The sequence below is a fragment of the Macrotis lagotis genome, chromosome 4, assembly GCF_037893015.1.
Source record: "Macrotis lagotis isolate mMagLag1 chromosome 4, bilby.v1.9.chrom.fasta, whole genome shotgun sequence".
In the NCBI taxonomy this organism is placed as follows: Eukaryota; Metazoa; Chordata; class Mammalia; order Peramelemorphia; family Peramelidae; genus Macrotis; species Macrotis lagotis.
In genome coordinates this window covers 120,228,539-120,248,112 of record NC_133661.1, presented here as the reverse complement: position 1 = coordinate 120,248,112, position 19,574 = coordinate 120,228,539, and the positions used below count along the sequence as shown (strand labels likewise).

At 35.8% G+C, this 19,574-nt stretch overlaps 2 protein-coding genes across 3 annotated transcripts in view; one reads left to right on the top strand and one right to left on the bottom strand.

Moving 5' to 3' along the window:
* Positions 1–19,574, top strand: part of LOC141521433 (pro-interleukin-16-like) — a 41,831-nt gene that overhangs the window by 21,129 nt on the left and 1,128 nt on the right. Inside the window, exons 8-12 of the mRNA XM_074233991.1 lie at positions 889–1,966; positions 2,881–3,058; positions 12,055–12,156; positions 12,690–12,939; positions 18,445–18,570. Coding sequence (XP_074090092.1) covers positions 889–1,966; positions 2,881–3,058; positions 12,055–12,156; positions 12,690–12,939; positions 18,445–18,570 — 1,734 coding nt within the window. The remainder of the gene's footprint in view (positions 1–888; positions 1,967–2,880; positions 3,059–12,054; positions 12,157–12,689; positions 12,940–18,444; positions 18,571–19,574) is intronic.
* The window catches only part of LOC141521434 (stAR-related lipid transfer protein 5-like), a 38,864-nt gene continuing 23,542 nt past the window's right edge, over positions 4,253–19,574 (bottom strand). Inside the window, exon 6 of one of the 2 annotated variants that reach the window (XM_074233994.1) lies at positions 4,253–14,568. In XM_074233994.1, coding sequence (XP_074090095.1) covers positions 14,541–14,568 — 28 coding nt within the window. In that variant the 3' untranslated portion in view covers positions 4,253–14,540. Of the gene's footprint in view, positions 14,569–16,696; positions 17,807–19,574 lie in introns of those variants that run through there. The other variant, XM_074233993.1, reaches the window with a different exon arrangement.

The window sequence follows — 19,574 nt, the reverse complement described above, 5'->3', positions numbered from 1 at the left end:
CACTTACTAGATATGTTATCTTGTGCAAGTTACCTCCATTTTCAAATTTTACTTATTTGTAAAAGGAAGATGTTAGACCAAATACAGGAACCCTGAGGTCCTTACAACTCTAACTTTTGGAACTAGTCAAAATTAACATGTTTGAAGTCAGCATTTTCTCTGACTTTTTATTAATAATAAAATAATTTGAGCCTGCTATTTTTTTTAAAAATATAATTAAAAGCTAAATGTTGAAAGGAAATGCTAAATGTTTAAAACTTAAAGCATTGGAATTTAATTTTTGAATTACTTTATTGAGAGCCAGTGGAGTTTTGTCAAAAGAACCCTCTGCTCAGGTTAAAGAAATTTGGAATCTATGACTCTCTTAACAACTGTCTATGAAGCCTTGGGTCTCTCTGATCCTCAGATTTCTTTATCAGAACAAAAAAAAATGTTTTGGACAGTGTCTAAGGTTTCTTCTACCTCCAAAATACTTTGATTCAATGAAGTTAGTACTTATAGTTTCCAAATTCAAATTCTAACTCATTTCAAATCACTTAACATCTCTTGGTCTCAGTTTATCTGTAAAATAGAAATGATAACAACACCTATCTCTCAGGGTTGTTGTGAGGATTAAATTAAATAATACTTGTAAAGGGTTTACATAGTTCCTGGTTCATGGTAGGTACTTAACAAAGGGTCCCTTTCTCCCTTAATGCAATCAATTATGTTTGGCTGAGAACTTAGATGACAATGTCCTAACCAACAACATCACTCTTCCATATACCATATATGACCAGGCACCATTTTTAGCTCTTTTCTTTCCATTAGAAATATCAAAATTTTTTTTATTATCCTATACTTACATTAACATGTAAATTTTACATTCTTTTTTTCTTTGGTACTTAGGTGTCATCTCATCAGTGAAGCATCCTTTACTTAGAAGACAAGCCCGGGTAGATTATAGCTTTGATACTACTGTGGAAGATCCTTGGGTCCGAATTTCAGATTGCATCAAAAATTTATTTAGCCCCACCATGAGTGAAGACCATAATCACTTAGAACTCGGGTCCAATGTCAGTGCCAGTGAAGAAAACCACAAATGTGACTGCTCCGATGGGGTGTTACAGAAGCTTGAAGCTTCAGGTGACATTTCCAAAGGTTACAAAACAGAAGAAAATGGTAGTGTGAAGAAAGGCCCTCCAGTAGCTCCTAAACCAGCCTGGTTTCGTCAAAGCTTAAAAGGACTAAGGAATCGATCTGGAACCCCAGATTCCAAAATGTTACCAGATCAAAGCACTCCCACCCAACCCAGTCCCATTCCAAGGGAGCACTCCATGTTCTCAGGCAGAGCTTCATCAATCAAGCAAAGGATTAGTTCTTTTGAGACATTCAGTACATCTCATCCCCCAGAGAAAGGAAACCAGAAAATGGTTCCCAAATTCTCCCTCACAGAGAGAGAAAAATCTGGTAAACAAGAAACAGGAGTCACCACTGGTCTCTTCTCTCAAGATACTCGCCATACTACTGAGCAGCAGGCTTCTGCCAAGAGCCCTCTGCCCCTGGACTCAACTGCTATTTCAGCTCCCAAGGACTTAGACTTCTCTGATTCACCCCCACCAGCACGTCCATCCAGCCCTCAGAACTCTGACAGTGACCTCTTGAGTCTACTCCAGGCACAGGTCACTGAGTCACAGAGCCTCCTTGTGAATAATGCTCCAATCCAAAGAGCACGGAGTTTCCCCCTGAGCACGCATCAGGCTTGTGAGATGAAGGCAAATGAGGAGAAATCTAGTAAGCTCTACTCTATCAGCAGCCAGGTGTCATCAGCCTTAATGAAATCTTTTCTCTGCCTTCCTTCATCTCCAGTCTCCTGTGGGCACAGTCCATGGAACCCTCGGGACAGGTCATCTCCAACACCTGTGGAAGATATGAGGGCTGTCAGTCCTTCAAATGAAAATTCTATGGACATGGGATTTTCACTGAAGTAAGCCATATTTAGAACTCCTCTTTCATGATGATGGATAGGTTTCGGTGAGCCCCAGGAGTCTCCACCACAGAGCACATGCCCTAATGAACTATGTCCAACCTTGACTCTATCTGAAGGATAGTTTATTCCCATCATTAGATATTCCCAGCATTAGACTTTGAGCAGACTCAGTGATGAACTAGAATCTAAGAACACTTTTTGGAATTTCTGGGGAAATAGTTAAACTGGATCTGGGAGAATTCCCTTAGCAGTTATTCTGTATTAGAAGAGCCTTGATCAGTTTTATCCAAAGACTGGGTCTTAGCTGAGTTTGCTTTGTAAGATTATAAGTAGAATTTAGATCTTTAGAGAATGTCTAACTATTTCATTTTATAAAAAAGGAAGTTGCAACCCAGATGGGTGATTCAATTTTCAATTCAAAGTTATGCATCTAAGTTAAGTAGTGAGCTAGGACCAGGCCATCTGACTACAAATCCAGGATTCTTTCCACCCTTTTACTCCTTGTCATTCTTATGTTCTGAAGCATTTTATCAGACACTTGGTCACTTGATCACCTGGAGTGGTAACAGGTACCTATTACACATGTTTGTGTCCAAAGAACATTCTCTGGAATGATTCTTTTGAAAGCATGCTGTTATTTGATTTGCCTTGTCTTCTCTTCCCTTGCTTTCCCTTGTTTTACCTTGCCTTCCCTTCTCTTCTGTTCTCTTCCCTTTTCTCTAAAAGACTGTCATTTAATGGTTATTAGACAATTTTTTAAAAAATCATTTTTCAATCCCAAATGGACTACTTGGGCAGGCATAGAATAAGGGTGGCATCAAATGTTGTCTGCTAAAATTTCATAGTCCAATGTGGAATGAAGCTTTTCTCATGGTATACTATTTTTCTCTTTTGTTCCACTAATATGAAAGCCTTTCTGAACTGAGAGACTATTCTGAGGGTCTGACGGAGAATGAGGAAGCAGAGGATGATAGCAACTCTCCTCAGTCTACGTGTGGATCTGGGCAATCTGTCATCTCTCTGCTCACTCGGGAAGAACTAAAGAAGCTTATAGAAGAAGTGAAAGCCTTAGATGAAGCAACATTAAAGGTACATGCCATTCCTAAGCTTCCTCCTTACTTTGCATTGTGATATTTTCTTTGTAGTGATCTAATAATAAAGATTCTGAAAACTATAGTACAAATTTGAATAATTCCAGGTCAATTTATAGCATTTGCTTTTTAAAATATTATTTATTTATTATCATTTTTAAAACTGATTTCCAAATTCTGTCCCTCTCTCCAATCCCTCTCCCATCCATTGAGAAGGCAAGCAATATATAAACTATACATGTGAAATCATATAAAACATATTTTCATAATAGCCACTTTATCAAAAAAGTAAGAAAAATAAAGAAAGTGAGAAACTTATACTTCAATTTGAACTCAGAGTTCATCAGTTCTCTATTTGGAAGTAGATAACATTTTTCATCATGAGTTCTTCTGAATTGTCTTTCATCATTGCATTGATAAAAGAAGCTAATTCTTTCACAATTGGTCATCACTGCAATAATGCTTTACTGTGTCTATTATTCTCCTGGTTTTTTCATCAGTTCGTGTAGGTCTTCTGAGGGTTTCTGAAACCATTCTTCTAATATATCATTACAATCATGTACCACAACTTGTACCACAATTATTGAGTACCTTCTCAATTTCCAATTTTGTGCCATCACAAAAAGAGCTACTATAAATATTTTTGTACATATAGATCTTTTTTCTTTTTCTTTGATCTCTTTGAGATATAGACCTAGAAATGTTATTGCTGCAACAAAGGATATGTACAATTTTATAGCCCTTTGGTCATAGTTTTGTGTTCCAGAATGACTGAACCAGTTAATAATTATAACAATTCATTAGTGTACCTATTTTCCCACATACCCTTTAGTATTAGCCATTTTTGACATGTGGCATCTCATAATTGTCTTAATTTGCATGTGGTGGTATGTCATATTAATTTTTAAACTAATTAATTAAATTAATTGATTATTGATAATTAATAATTCATATTAATCAAAATTAATTTGCATTTCACTATGAATAGTGATTTATAGCATTTTTCAAAAAATGATTATAGACAGTCTTTAATTTCTTCTGAAAACTGCCTGTTCACATTTTTGACCATTTATCAATTGAGGATTGGATCTTATTTTTATAAATTTTATTAAGTTCCTTTTATATTTGAAAAATGAGGCCTTTATCAGAAAAAAACTTAAAAATATTTTTTAATATTACTTTTATTGTCCATAGTACCTTTTTAAGCAAAATGTAATTTCCATGATTATCTCTTTTGTCTTTTTAATGGTCATTAATTGATTTTATTTTTCCCCTATTAATATTTTATTTTTTCAATTACATGTTATGAAAGTATTTCAACATTCATTCAAATGCATATGTATATTTATGTTACATAATATCCTTCTTTCCTCCCTTCCCACCCTCCTCCCCTCAATGGTCTGGTGAACATTGTACATATACATTTGTGTTTAACCTGTTTACAGATTAGTCATATTCTGTATGAGAAATTAGAACTAAGGAAAAAGAAAGAAAATCATGAGATAGGAAAGAAAAACCTAAGAGAAATTTTTAAAAAGTGAATATAGTGAGCATTCAGATTCTATAGGTTTTTGTTTGTTTTATTTTGTTTTGTTTTGTTTTTCTTTCATTGGATGTAGATAGTATTGTCCATAACAGGTCTCTCAGAGTTGTTCTAACTCTCTGGATTGCAGAGAGGAACTGCATCTATCAAGATTGATCACAATATTGTTGTTAATGTGTACAGTGTTCTCTTGGTTCTTCTACCTTCACTTAACATCAATTCCTGTGATTTATTCCATGCTTCTCTAGAGTTTGATAATTCATAGTTTCTTATAGAACAATAGTACTCCAAAACATTCATATATCATAACTTGTTCAGCCATTCCTCAATTGTTTTACATTCCCTCAATTTCCAAATCTTTTCCACTACAAAAGAGCTGCTATGACTATTTTGGAATATGTGGGAGTTTTCCCATTTTTTATGATTTCTTCTGGAAATAAGCCTAGTATTGGTATTGCTGGGTCAAAGGGTATGATCAATTTTAGTGCTCTTTGGACATAGTTCCTTACTGTTGTCCAGAATAATTGGATCAGTGCACAACTTCACCAACAGTGGATTGATCATTTTCCCTTTTTATCATTTTAGCCAATCTGATATGTATGAGGCTGTACCTCATAGTTTTGTTTTAATTTGCATTTCTCTACGCACTAAGATTTGGAGCATTTTTTCATATGATTATATATAGTTTTAATTTCTTCATTTGAAAACTGCCTATTCATATCCTTTGACCATTTGTCAATTGGGAATTGTTTTGTCTGCAATTACATGGATTTTTAAAGGGATGATTTCTAAAATTTTAGAAGAGAAAGCAGGAATTTACTAAGAATCAGTATGATTTAATCAAGATAAATCCTGCCAGCTTAATCTCATTTGTTTTTCTGTCAAGGAAATCAAAGACATTCTACAGTAACTATATAGAATATGGAGTCAGGAAGACCTGAGTTAAAATCTGACTTTGTGACACTATGCAAGTCACTTAATCCTATTTGCTTCAGTTACTCATCTGTATGAAGTGGAGAAGGAAATGGTAAACCACTCCAGTATCTTTACCAAGAAAACCCCAATATGAAATTATGATGGAATGCTCTTCTGCTATAAGAAATAATAAGCAGAATGCTCTCAGTAAAAACTGGAAAGACTTACATGAGTAGATGCAATGTGAAAATGTGCTGTTATACTAAGTAACAGCAGTATTGTAGGATAATCAGCTGTGAATGGCATAGCTTTTCTTCACCAGTCCTGTGATCCAAGATGAATGATAAAGAATGCCCATCCATCCCCTGAGAGAGAAGATAGTGTCTGTGTAGACTAAAACATACCTTTTTTTTTTACTTTATTTTTCTTGAGGTTTCTTTATGTTTTGGGGGAAGAGGCTATGTTTTCTTTCACAATATGAATATTATGGATATGTTTTGTATGACTCCATATTTTTAACCTATTTCAAATTACTTGCTTTCTCAGTATAGGAGAGTGGAGATGGGGAGGGAGTGGGAAGAAGGGAGAGAATTTGGAATTCAAAGTTTTAAAAATTAATATTAAAACTTGTTTTTACATGTAACTCAGGAAAATTTAAATTCAACTTAAAAAAAAGAAAAGCCCCAAAGGGGATTACAAAGAGTCAGATATGATTGAAATGACTCAACAACAACATAGATCTAATTTACCTAGTTTATAGTCAAGCATGTAACAAAGTCTTTTAAGCTAGTCTTATGGTAAAGATTAGGAGATATTCAAATATTATTGCAATTATGTACATTTAGAGCACGATGGACAACTGGACCTTTAATAACCACATCCTAGTAAATGGAGAGATATTAACTTGTAGGTCTCTAGAAGAGTACCCTCAGGGAAGTCTGTCTCTCCTTGGTTCTGTGAGTAACAGTTTTATCAATTATTTGGATGAAGGCACAAGGCATCAGGCCTATCAAATGTGTGGTTGACAGAATTCTGAGGGGGACATACTAGATGTCACATATTGGATGACAATGCAAATATTCAAAAGTTACTGACAGGTTAAAATTATAGGTCAGAGCTCATAAAATTTAATTTAATGGAGATTAAACATAAAGTCCAATTCATGAAAATTAACTTAAAAATATGAGAGGAATCATTGATAAATTACAGTATAAAGTTCATCTGCAGAAAGATGGAAAAGAAAACTGTCATATTTCCCAGTTCATCTGGAGGGGAAAAAACAACCTGGGAATTTTATACAAACTCTATGTGGGTCAAGAATGGTATATAGCAGTCAAAAATATTAATTAACACTTAGAACCCAAAACTGGATCCAATATTCCAAATAGGGAATGGTCTCCTTTCATTCCATATCTTGATCAGATTGTATTGTTTTCTGATCTAGATGGCACATCTTAAGGAGGACAGTGATAAGCTAGAGAACATCCAAAGGATGATGATGATGATGATCATTGTCTCAAAGGAGCATCAGTTTAAGGAGCTGGTGGTATTTAGTTTGGAGAAGGGAAGACTTAACAGTTGACATGGTAGCTATTTACAAATATTTAAAGGGTCATCATATGGAATTATGACTCTCTTAAGATAATTATATGTCTTGTCATCTAATTGGTGAGGCACATGAATGTATGAATTGTGCAACTAGGTGACATAGTGGACAGTGTTGGACCTGGAGTCAGGAAGAACTGAGTTCAAATCCAGTTTCAAATATTTATTAGCTATGTAACCCTGGGCAAGTCACTTAATCCTGTTTGCCTAAATTTCCTTCTTTGTAAAATGATCTGGAGAAGGAAGTGGCAGACCACTCCAGGATCTTTGCTAAGAAAACCTCAAATGGGATCATGAAGAGTCAGACATGACTAAATCGACTGAACAGAAACAACAACATAAAGAATTGGTTCAATTGTTGATTTTTTTTTTGTTTTTATTTTACCTGTTTGTCTTCCAAGGGAAGAACTGGAAGTAATGGGGAAAAATTTGAAAGAGGCAGATTTAGGCTCAGTACATATGGGGAAAAATTATTGCTTTCTAATAAAACTCTTCACTTCCTGCCTCCAGAGGCAGTGGTTCCCTTCCAACTAGAGTTCTTCAAGGGAAAGTTCTTAATATGTTTGTTACAAAAGAGATTCCTATACTGACATTGGTGAGGTCAGTGGTCTCTGAGGTCTCTTCCAAGTCTGAAATTTTGGGGGTGTTGTCATTCTGTGACACTTAATGCTAACAACCTCATGAATTATGATAGGACATAAAAATCATGGTATATAGAAAAGAAAGTTGGACTGCAAGACCTACAGGAGACTTGGTTTCTAGTTTCATTTCTGTCATTTTGGGAAAGTTATTCCTGGATTGACTATCTACTATCTGTTTCACAAGCAAGAAACTAGGTGATGCAGTAGATAAAGAACTGGACCTAGACTCAGAAAGACCTGATTTCAAATGCCCCCTCAGATAATTACTAGCTATGTTCCCCTAGGGCCAGTCCCTTAACCTCACTTTTCCTCATTTATAAAATGGAGATAATAATAAAACCTGCCTCTATTAAGAGTAGGATTGTTATGAAGTTCAAATGAGATGGTATTGCAAACTGCTTTGCTGATCCTTGAAGCATTACATAAATTCTAGTTAATGAGGTATTTAAGCTCTAAATTCTATGATCTTCTAACTCACTCCATATAACTCTACTAGATGGCCACAAAAATTAAGAGCTAATTCTGAGATCCATTATTGTTGAATTCAGTTGGTAATGAGAACAAACCTCAAAATCTGAAATGGTTTTAGAAAGAAATTTATTTAGTCCAGGAGAATGAGCCAGAAAAGAGGCATGGATCAGGCTCTGGATGGTTTGCAAAACAGACATTTCTCACTTTAACTTCTATGTAAGGGAAGGAATTAGAGAGGAATGAAAATGGTCATGGAATGTTAGAAGGACAGGACAGGCACAGGTTTAAAGGCAAATTAGGATTAGGGACCAGAAGGAGGAATATACTGGGTCAGGGTCAGTCACTGGACCCTGGCTAGAACTTAGAGGCAGAATAGGAGGACAACTGACCTGTGAGATCCAAACAGATACACTAACAGGACAGAATGGGTAACATGCAGGAGCCTAGAAGATACACATGGTCCTTCTGTGCAAGTGGACAAAAGACAGGTACCAGAGCTGAACACACAGGAGAGCCTAAGAGGCAATGGTTTCCTCTCTGCCCACCACATGTCTCAAAGCCCCCACTCTAGCAGTGGCAATGTCTCTATACTTTTACTTGGAGGGTTCTGTTGTTGTTTTTGTTTGATTGGGGCAGAGGGTGGAGAGAAAGCATAGTAATGTTCAGTAAAGTTAAAATAGGTTTTTTTAGAATGTAGATTTCTTTCAGGATTGTTTATGTAAAATCTTTATGTAAAGTCAAATTTGCATACTTATCTAAAACTAGGCTGTCTAGTTATATGATTTAGACAAGGGTATCTCAACATGAACCATACATGTAATGTTCAGTAAAATTGCCAAGAGGACAGCTTAAAAGCAAATTAGAGTGAACTAGTCATGAGTAACTAAATATTCAATAAAATTTAAACAAAGCCAAAATACCAGGGAACCCAAAACATAAACTTGGTTTTAATCAAAACAAGATCTAGATATGGGGACCTGAAACAGGAATGTTTGGGGGAATTTAACACATGGGGGAACTCAAAATTGTTGTAGCCATATTCATCATTCATGGAAAATTACTGGGGGCAGGTTATATTTTGAGTACAGAATAGAATCACATAGAGTTGGATTTAAACAGTATTAATAATTTTTAGTTATCAATGAAAAAGATCATTTTTTCTACACAGCTCATTCATTCCTAGTATTATAAAAAAGGTCTCAATGTTCTATTTATTGATTTATAATATTAATAGTCCATAGTTATATCTTTTATAATTAAAATATTTTCTGCATAGCAATCTTATGAGTATTTTGCTTATTAAAGCTGATTGTGATTGCAGTGATCATTTAGTCCAGTTGCCACAAATGAAGAAAAAATTAGAGAAGTGAGATGACCAACTGTGAGGTATTTATATCTACTCAGAGTATTTGATAGCCAAATGATCATATCAAGTCTATTGCATAAGAGGAAATATAAGGTAATAAAAAGAGTTCTGCACTTGGAGATGGAAGACTTGTGTTCAGATTTTGCCTCTACATCTACAAATGGCATGATTTCAGACAAACCACTCCCCTCTCTGGACTTCAGTTTGTCAACATAATAGTTGAGTGAGATGCTCTCAAGGGTCCTCTCCTGCTCTTAAAGTTTTATAACTTCATTGGTAATATATGTTTCTTTTTTTTTAGGTTTTTTTTTTTTTGCAAGGCATATGGGATTAAGTGGCTTGCCCAAGGCCACACAGCTAGGTAATTATTAAGTGTTTGAGACTGGATTTGAACCCAGGTACTCCTGACTCCAGGGCCGGTGTTTTATCCACTGCTTCACCTAGCCACCCCTAACATATGTTTCTTGTAGAAAGTGAAGAAGACCAGTTCAATTTAAAACCACCCAAGCATGCTCTAGTGATGAACCTGCCATTATCTTACCCCTTTTGTGGAGGCATGACCAACATGAACTTCCACAATAGCTTGGCCTGATCTGCTAGTGATAAGCATATCTGTAATATAATAGCTTTGCTATTACATAGTTATACCTGTAATAAAAAATCTTATATGTTAAAGTATTATCCATGCCTGTAGCTTCCATTTAGTGCTGAAAGTAAATCATAGGATTTAATGTAGTCTACATGATGTTTTTTTTCATTTTACCTACAACTGGTCAGTTTGCCAGAGGGTGTGAGGATGGTTCCTATATATTTCATTCAAATCCACTCCTTTGTGAAGATACATTAAAATTATAGGGTACCAAACATAGAGACCACAGGATGTCTTTCAGTTGGTCAGATAACTCTAAAACAAGAATTATTCTGGGTATCCAATGACTTCAAGATACCAAATTCAAAGAATTAGAACTAGAAAGGGACCTCAGAGATCATAATTTTAAATATCATTTACCAGATTAAGAAAAAAAGAAAATAAAACAAGTTGAAGGTGAGATACCTGCTAGCTAAAAATCCCTTAGATAATAGGGGGAATAAGATTATCTCTTTCTATCCCACTATGTGATTGATGCTTCAATGCTTCAAGTAACTACCTTTAATAGAAGTATGGAATCTCCATATTGAGAAAGACCTTAAATTTCATCTATTCTATTCACAGTTGTATAATCAATGCAGTGGTAATAGCAGTTACTCACATTCATAGAGTATATTTCCATCACAAAGTGCTTTCTCAGCAACAATTCTGTGATATATGACATCAGTCATATCTTAATTCATTAATTCTAACTGCCTCTTAGGATGGATGTGATGCTGAAGCTAATAGCTGAAGAGAACTGACCAAGGTCACCTAATCTGGGAATGCTGTTTTATACCAAATGGGTGTTTGTTTGTTTTTTTAAACAAACTGTACATCTTCAAACTACTAAGCTAGGGCTCTGTTCTACTTAACTGTTATGGTACCCTGAGAAGAACATGCAAATCTAGGACCTAGAAGTCTGCTTCATGAAGACTAGAGTGGAGTCATGAAGACTCAGAGAAGGGAACATTGTTCTGATCAGAGGGGTTTCTCTTATGTTCTGAGGTGCCCATATCCATATAGGGGCACGATATATGGTTAATCAAAAAATGGTTTGAAAAATAGAATGTTAGGACTGGAAGAGATTTTAGAGATAATATTCGTCTATCTTCTAATTTTATAGGTGAGAAAACTGAGACCTTGCCAAGGCATACAGTTAATCAGGGAGCAGAACAAAGACCTAAATCTAGGCTTTGAGATTACAAAACCAAAGTTCTATCTATGCAAAGAAGATTTTTAAAGTAATAAGGAGAGAGAAACTAAGACAGAGAGAAACAGAGGAGAGACAGCTACATAAAAAAGAGACAGAGAAATCAGACTTATAAACATATACAGAAAGTGGCAACTCTACATTTACTGGCCTAAAATTCATTATATTTATTATTGTCTAAGAAATCATAATCTAGCATGATCCAAGTTAAAGGTTTACACTATCAAAACAATCAAATTAGAAGTAGTTGGGGAAATTTTAGTCAGGAAATTGATTATTTGGTTAATGGATGGTGTCAGGGAAACAAATATAAATTAATATACCTAGCATAAAAGAAACCAATATAAAGAGGGAATCAAATTCTGCTATGGGGGTGGGGGGAACACAGATAACCTCTGAATTGGGTTTTGAAGGAAGAGAAAGCCTTGAGATCATGGCATCATTGGATTTAAGACTGCAAAAGGCATTAGAGGATCCTGTTTTGAATATCTGAATTTTGTAGGTGAAGAAACTGAGACTGAAAACATCTTGCCTGAGGTCACACAATCAATAAGTGGCTTAGACTATTCATTCATATGCATTTAAATATGCTTTAATATTTTCTTTCCATAGCAATTTGACAGCATTCATGTTACCATTTTGCATAAGGAAGAAGGAGCTGGCCTTGGATTCAGTTTAGCCGGAGGAGTTGATCTAGAAAACAAGGCAATTACAGTAAGTAGTCAAAATTTTCTGGCCATAGTTGAGGCCTCTGGGAGTTTGGACATTGACTGTTCAGTGATTTGAACACGAATGGAGGGTCAGAAAGTCTTATTTAGAAAGGATCATTTCTGTCAACTAATCAAGCAAACGTCTATAATGGCAATCCCCCCCCCCCCACCACCACCAGATGAAGGTTCATCTTCCAGGGATTGGGGATTCTGAGGTTGGCTTACTATCTGCTAAACCAAACTGCCTTTCCACATTTAAAACATACTAAATATTGATATGTGCACTATCCACTCTGTAGGATTGTGATGAGGTTAGCTTAGCGCCTTACAAACCTGAAGTATTAAACAGATGTAAATGATTATGAGTTAGGACAAAGAGAGTGAGCTTTACACTTTGTTTCATATTTAGCTCCAGACATCGAACAGTATGATAGAGTTCTTCCATGACAAAATGATCAGGATGGCTATATGGACTTTGTTAGGATGGGATTTTCTTTGTTCTCATGTGTTGATCTTTGTTCTTTATGCTATGTTCAGGTTCACCGAGTATTTCCTAATGGGCTAGCCTTTCAAGAAGGGACCATTCAAAAAGGAGATGAGGTCCTTTCCATTAATGGGAAATCTCTTAAAGGCACTACACATAATGAAGCCTTGGCCATCATCCGCCAAGCTCGAGACCCGAAGCAGGCCGTTATCGTTACAAGGAAAGTACAGGAAGATGAGACAGGGATGAATTCTTCCATTGTGTCTGCATCATCACCAGTCAGTGAGGTTTCCACAGAATCAAGTAAGTTTTCCCTGTTTTCTAAAGCCCCTAGATGCCATGATATAACAAAACCCTTTGATTCCTTTCTTGCAATGTAGTTAAGAACTATTTCCTCCCCAAAAGTTTGGTGCCTGAAGATAATCTAGGGACTACTTAGGGAAAGAAATGGTATATGTGCATGTGTTTTCCATGTGGTATCCCTTATGGGTCAGGTAACAAGAGCAGTGGTTTCAGGTGCCTGTGTAGGATTCTGACATCTGACATGGTACTACTTAGTTTAGACCAGGACATAATGCACGTTTTTGCATTATGATCCACTTGGGCAATACGATGAGGTTTTATGAATGCCTTCTCAGAATGACAGAATAAAGAACATAAGATTAAAAAGAAAACTATGTTGAAATAAAATTATCATTTTCAATGAGGTACTACAGGCTCAGCATACCTCTCTTGGTCTGAGTTCACCTCATGCCCCATAGCTGTCTTTCTGACCCATACAAGAAGGCAAACAATTTGATATACATATGTATTTATGCAAAATGTTTCCATAACAGTCACGTTGAGAAAAAATATACACTCCCCCCAAAAGCCCTCAAAAATAAAGAAAATGAAAAAAAATATGCTTCATCCTGTATTTAGATATGATCAGTTCTTCCTCTGAAGATGGATGGCATTTTTCATCATTAAATTCTTCAGATTTGTCTTTGGACCATTGTATTGTTCAGAATGGGTAAATCATTCACAGCTGATTATCTTAAAATATTGTTCTTATTTTGTACTCAGTTCATTTCACTGTGTATCAGCTCCTGTAAGTATTTCCAGGTGCTTTCTGGGAGTATCCTGCTCATCATTTTTTATAGCACAATAGTATTCCATTATGATCATATGTCACAGTTTGTTCAGTCATTCTCCAATTGTTGGACACTACCTCAATTTTCAATTTTTTTCCATCACTAAAAGAGCTGCTATATTTTTGTATATTAAAGGCCCCTATCTCTCTTAATAGAGATGCAGTACAACAAAATGAATAAAAAACTGACAAATTTCAGACAGCAAAAGATTTTGGGTGCCCATCCTTTGGTGAATAAATAAGGGCATGCTTTTCATTAGTCACATGCAATCCAAGTTATCATATTTTACCTCTGGAATGACTGTGTTTCATGGGTAAGACTACTCTGTATTAATATTAATATTTATATATTTCTCTGCTTTGAGGAAGTGACCCATTTCTACATATACTCACATATGAAATCTGCTTTCCACTCCTACCACTATAATCCAAGGACATGTCACCTCCTAATCACTTTGATTCCCCAAAACATTGTGCCCTACTGAATATAACTGATATAATCCCTTTTAGAAATTCTTCCCCACACTTTTTAGAAATTCTTCTCCTTTTTCCTTGGGAAATAATTTTATTCTGGTTCCTCTCTTGACTTTCTACTGTTCAATCTGGTCCCTCTTCTTCCAAAGCCAGGAACTTTCTTCAACTCTCAGATTTTATTCCTCTGATCTTCTCGCCTTACTCTCCTCAAGTGAGATTATTTACTCTATGTACTTAATTTTGTTTACAGATTTTACAATAGTATTTCTTTGAGGTTCAATTATTATTTTCTCACTCATCAAGTGGATCTCTTCAGTGACTTCATGCTATGAGAAAAAGAATTGGTGTTAACTGGATATTTTACTCCCACAATTGAAAATTTAGTATAGTTTAACAAAGTTTAACCTATATAATTGAAAGTTGAATAAATGGGATGAAGAACACTCATTCCTATTTCTTCTCTTTCTAGTTTTTCCTGAAAGACCATACCAGAGTATCCAGTATTCATCCCCAAGGGGAACAACCTAGAAAGAAACCAGACTTTATAGTAAGATTCCAAAATGTTAGCGTATCAAATTTCAGAAACAAAAGGGAGCTTTCATTAATATAGTTGGAGAATTTCATTCCAAATTAGAATCAAACAATTTTAAAACTGAAAGAGATCTTAAAGATCATTAAATGACTAGATCCTAGTCCAAACCTCTCATTTCTCTGGATAAGGAAATTGAGGTACAGAGAGATAAATTAACTTGTCTAAAAATCACCCAGCTATTGGCAAAACTGGGATTAGAACTCAAGTTTAATAAATCCTCTGGGAATAAAGTTTCTTTTAAATATGTCAGTCTGGTAACAGAGGGAGGTAGGAGGAATTCTGTTCTACTTTAACTCTTAGTCAGAGGTACAACTTCAAGTTGAAGTATACCATGGGACGGCAAAAACTCAAACCACTGAGGTATTTTTGAATGGAGAAGGGGACATGTGGTAGTTAGGTGCAATCATCCTAGACACAGGAACATCCAGAAAGAGGTGGGAGCAACCTTCACTTGTCTAAAGGAGGCTGATGTTTTTTTGTGAGGAGAGGAAATGATTAACTTAAGGAAGAAAAAAAATGAGCAGAATTTAATGATCAAGTATATACATTGGGCAGGGAGGTGAAAGAGAAGAAGCTTGCATATGGAAGAGAATGTTGCTGTCAAGATAAATAAGGTAGTTACATAATATACAAAAAAAAGAAAAAAGAAAAGGAGAAGCAACTATTTTGGTTGGAAGAAGAATAATTCAGTTTTAGACATGCTAAGTTTTAGGAGGTCTATTGCTCTATTTCTAATGTATGCCTCTGTGTTGCATCCAAGTCACATGGAAATTATTTACTTGGACTTGGATTATATATTAAGACTAGAAATGTAAGTATAGGGAGCTCATCCTGTAGTAAAACAAAGTAGTGACTAAACAATATGGAAGAGTGCTTCAAATTGTGGGCTGTTAATCCTCTTAGTATGTAAGGACACACCTTGCCCTACTCTCCCATGCTGCAGCTGGCCTGATAACTGAAAGGGGGAAAAACAAATTAAAAAATAAAAACCTACTGATTTCTGTGTGTGATGCTGACAGGAGTAATTTTGGAATAAAACAGGCGGAGAGAGGGGAAAATAGATTTGCATGCTTTTTTTTTTCTATTGCTTTCACAGCACTCCTGAAAACATTACGTGTAACTTTTAATAGCTTTTTGTTGCTGGCATTGAACTGTGTACACTCATTTCTTTGTTAGTACAATAGCCCTAAGGAGGTCTATTTGGCTGGTGTTCAAGAATACTCTGTGAAGCCTTAGAAAAATGCCTTTTAAAATGTTGCAAAAGAAACCCAATTCACTAAGAGGCTTGTTGGCCTTAATTGGGGCAGCTTACTCCTCTGGAGGTAGGGAAATGAAGTAGATGCTGATAAACAGGTTATATTAGTCCCTCTAGATACTCAAGGAATATTGTAACTGTCAATGAGACAGTTTTTTGGAAGCAGCCTGGCACATGAAGGGATTCTAATCATTCAAATTGCATTTAAACAGATTTTTATCATGACATGATAAAATGCCAAGGCAAAAGAATAGCAACTTTAACTTTTTTCTCTATAAAATCTTTCAATGATTGAATTTCTTGCTGTATATGTCATTGATTGTGGAAATGTTGAAGTCAATTCTATTCTAAGTCAGGTCAGAAACATCTGTTTTCTTCTAGTTCAGAGGTTCTAAGTATATTTGTTTATCAGGATCCCCTTGGTAAATTGGTGAAATATTATAGAATTGTTCTTAGAATATTTTGTTCGCCATAAAATAAAATGCATAGCATAACAAAAAATTACACTGAAGATGGAATTTCTGTCTCTGTATGTCTGTCTTTATTCTCTCTCTCTCTCTCTCTCTCTCTCTCTCTCTCTCTCTCTCTCTCTCTCTCTCTCCCCGCCCCCCATTCCATGTTCAAAGATTCTCTGATATCTATTCTTAGGTCAAACCCCAATCAAGATTCCTGTCTCTTTAGATATGCAGTTCTATTGAGCTTTCTCTTAAACATGGATATTGTCCTCTTTTCATCCACTCCTTTGGTTTTGAGTTTGTTATGTTTCCATTGGTATAGAGTGGGCTAAGGTGTGAGGAATTCCTTCTAACAAGGCAGGTTGGCATGTGTTCTGCAACTTGACTCTGAAAGGAGTAATTTTGGATAAAACAAAACAGAGAGGAAGAATAGGTTTGCATGGGTTTCTTCCACTTCATTCACAGCACTCCGGAAAACATTAGTGTTTTAGGAAGGTCTTTCAAGTCTTAGGAGAGTTGTCTAGGAAACTGAGAATTTAATTAGCTTTTTTTCCTAGTTTCTACTTATTTTATCTTTAATTTATGGAATAAAACAAGCATTTTCATAACATAGTGCTCACCTAACTCTTTATGAATTTCAGAGCACTAATCTTCCGCCAACTCTGTAAGGAAATAGTTCCAATATTATCCCCATTTCAAAGAAGAGAAAATGGAGAATCAACTCTATTACCTTTGATTCCAACGATTCTAGTATTTGGCACATGGCCCAAAGAAGTTGCTGACAGAAACAAAGTTCTAATATATATCAAATTAGTCACAGTAGGATTGCTTATGGTTAAAATAAAACAAAATGGATGCCCATCAATTGGGGATGATTGAAAAAACTATGGTCATATGAATACAATATAACATGACTGAGAATAAGAAATGATGAATATGAGAAATTCAGAGAAAATGGGTAGATTTACATAAATGGAAACAGGGTAAAATAAATAGAACCAAGAAAATAACCGCTACATTATGACTACAACATTGTCAATACAAAGTTTACAAAGAGGTTAAACTTTGAGAAATTGAAAACAGGGAAGGAAGGTCTCAGAAAAGAAATAATAAAGTTTAATGTTACCCTCACAATGAAGAGTTGGTAGACCAGATAGAATATTGAATATAATGCCAGATGCAGACATTGTATTGGATGTTTTCATCTAGTTTTTCTGTCATAAGGGAGGACTCAATGAGGGGAGGAGTCAGTGTTGAATTGACTGAAATATAAAGACAAAAAAACATCAAGAGAACTTTTTTTTTAATAAAAGAAAGACAATAGAGGTCCAGTGTAATTAAATGATTTGCTCAAAGTCCTCCAACTATTAAATAATAGAACTAGGAAATGGACCCATATCTCCTAATGCTAAGTCCCACATTTTTGCCATTACACTGCCTAAGAGACTAGAGGCCAGGGTAGGTCCAAGGGTTGGGGGGGTGGCATGGGGCTAGTACATCCAGTACTGAGAGTGCAACAAATTATGAGACTAATAACTTGTTCTTGAATGTCAGAGAAGACGAGGCTCCTCTTCAAGTGGAGATCCAAGAACTGCTTCGGCTGTCCAATCAGAATGAAAGCCAAGGGCTAAGAGTCCTCTGAGAAGAGTGGGTGGAAGTGGAATCCCAGAGAATATCACAGTCCCAGCAGTACACACCCAATCCCCAGCCTCCCTCTTGAGGAAGTTAATGCCATAATAAGTGGGACTGCTTTTGTCAAAATGGTGGCAGACTCAGTGAGAGGAGTATGATGGTCAGTAAATGTGCACAACAGCTGGTTGGCTCTTTGACAGTGATGTCTCAATAAATGGGCCTGAAAGAAGAGTAAACTTCCCTTACATGACCTTCTATTTTTCCTCAGCAACTGAAGTTACCATCTGTACTGTAACTCTCGAAAAGACATCTGCTGGTTTAGGATTCAGTCTGGAAGGAGGAAAAGGTTCAATTCATGGAGATAAACCTTTATCAATTAACAGAATTTTCAAAGGTATGGAACAAGTAATCTCTGTCCTACTACCCTACTTTAGAGTATCAATCTTTTCCCTGGGGGGCATGTGAAAAACTCTCCAAAATCATTTAATATTTTCCTGTCCATAAATATTTCACATGGACTATATTTCATTTGAGAAGAAGCAGGCATAGTGAATAGAATGCTGAATCTGAAATCAGGAAGATCTAGATTCAAATGTCACCTTTTATACTATCTCAACCAGATCAAGCCAGTTATCTACAATGGGTCCCAGGTCAGTCTCTAAGATTGATCTAACTAGGTTAATTCCACACAAATAAATTCCCATGGTCTACAGGCCTATGTAGATTGATCTAAGGAACTCTGATTGGTATTTAAAGTTCTTAATAATTTGATCATGTTATTTCCCCCAATAGAATGTGAGCTCCAGGAAAACAGATGCCATGATTTGTCTTTCTTTGTATCTCTGGCACTTAGCACATTGTTGTATGTATAGGAAGCACTGATTTTAAGGGACAGTGATAGCATATTGGATTTGGAAGGGGACTTGGAGGTCATCTTATTTCATTATTCATTGGACAGATGAGGAAATTGAGGCAGAGATGGAGGTGACTTGTTCAAGGTCCCTCCTATATCTTATAAATGGAAGAACTGGAAATAGAATTTAGTTCTCCTGACTTTTGATCCAATTTTCTTTCCACCTCAGTTTATGGTATCCAAGAGTGTGGATCTGGGAGACAGATGTGAAAATAGTTGTATGAATACAATCACCTTTTGTGACTTTGTATGAAGCCCCCCCCCCATGTCTCTTTGTCCCAGGCACCTAAAATATGTTAAATAGCTTCTGTAGGTTATTATTAGATGCTATTATTAAAGAGTGAAAGGGTACATTGTTCTCTTTACACTGTTGTGGATTTTAATCCACTTCAGGGTATCTAGTTCCCTTGAAACCATTGGGAGTCTTGGAGTGCATGTCTCCTAAACATACCGTCTAGTGAGAAGACTGTCTTAATCAAGGGGTA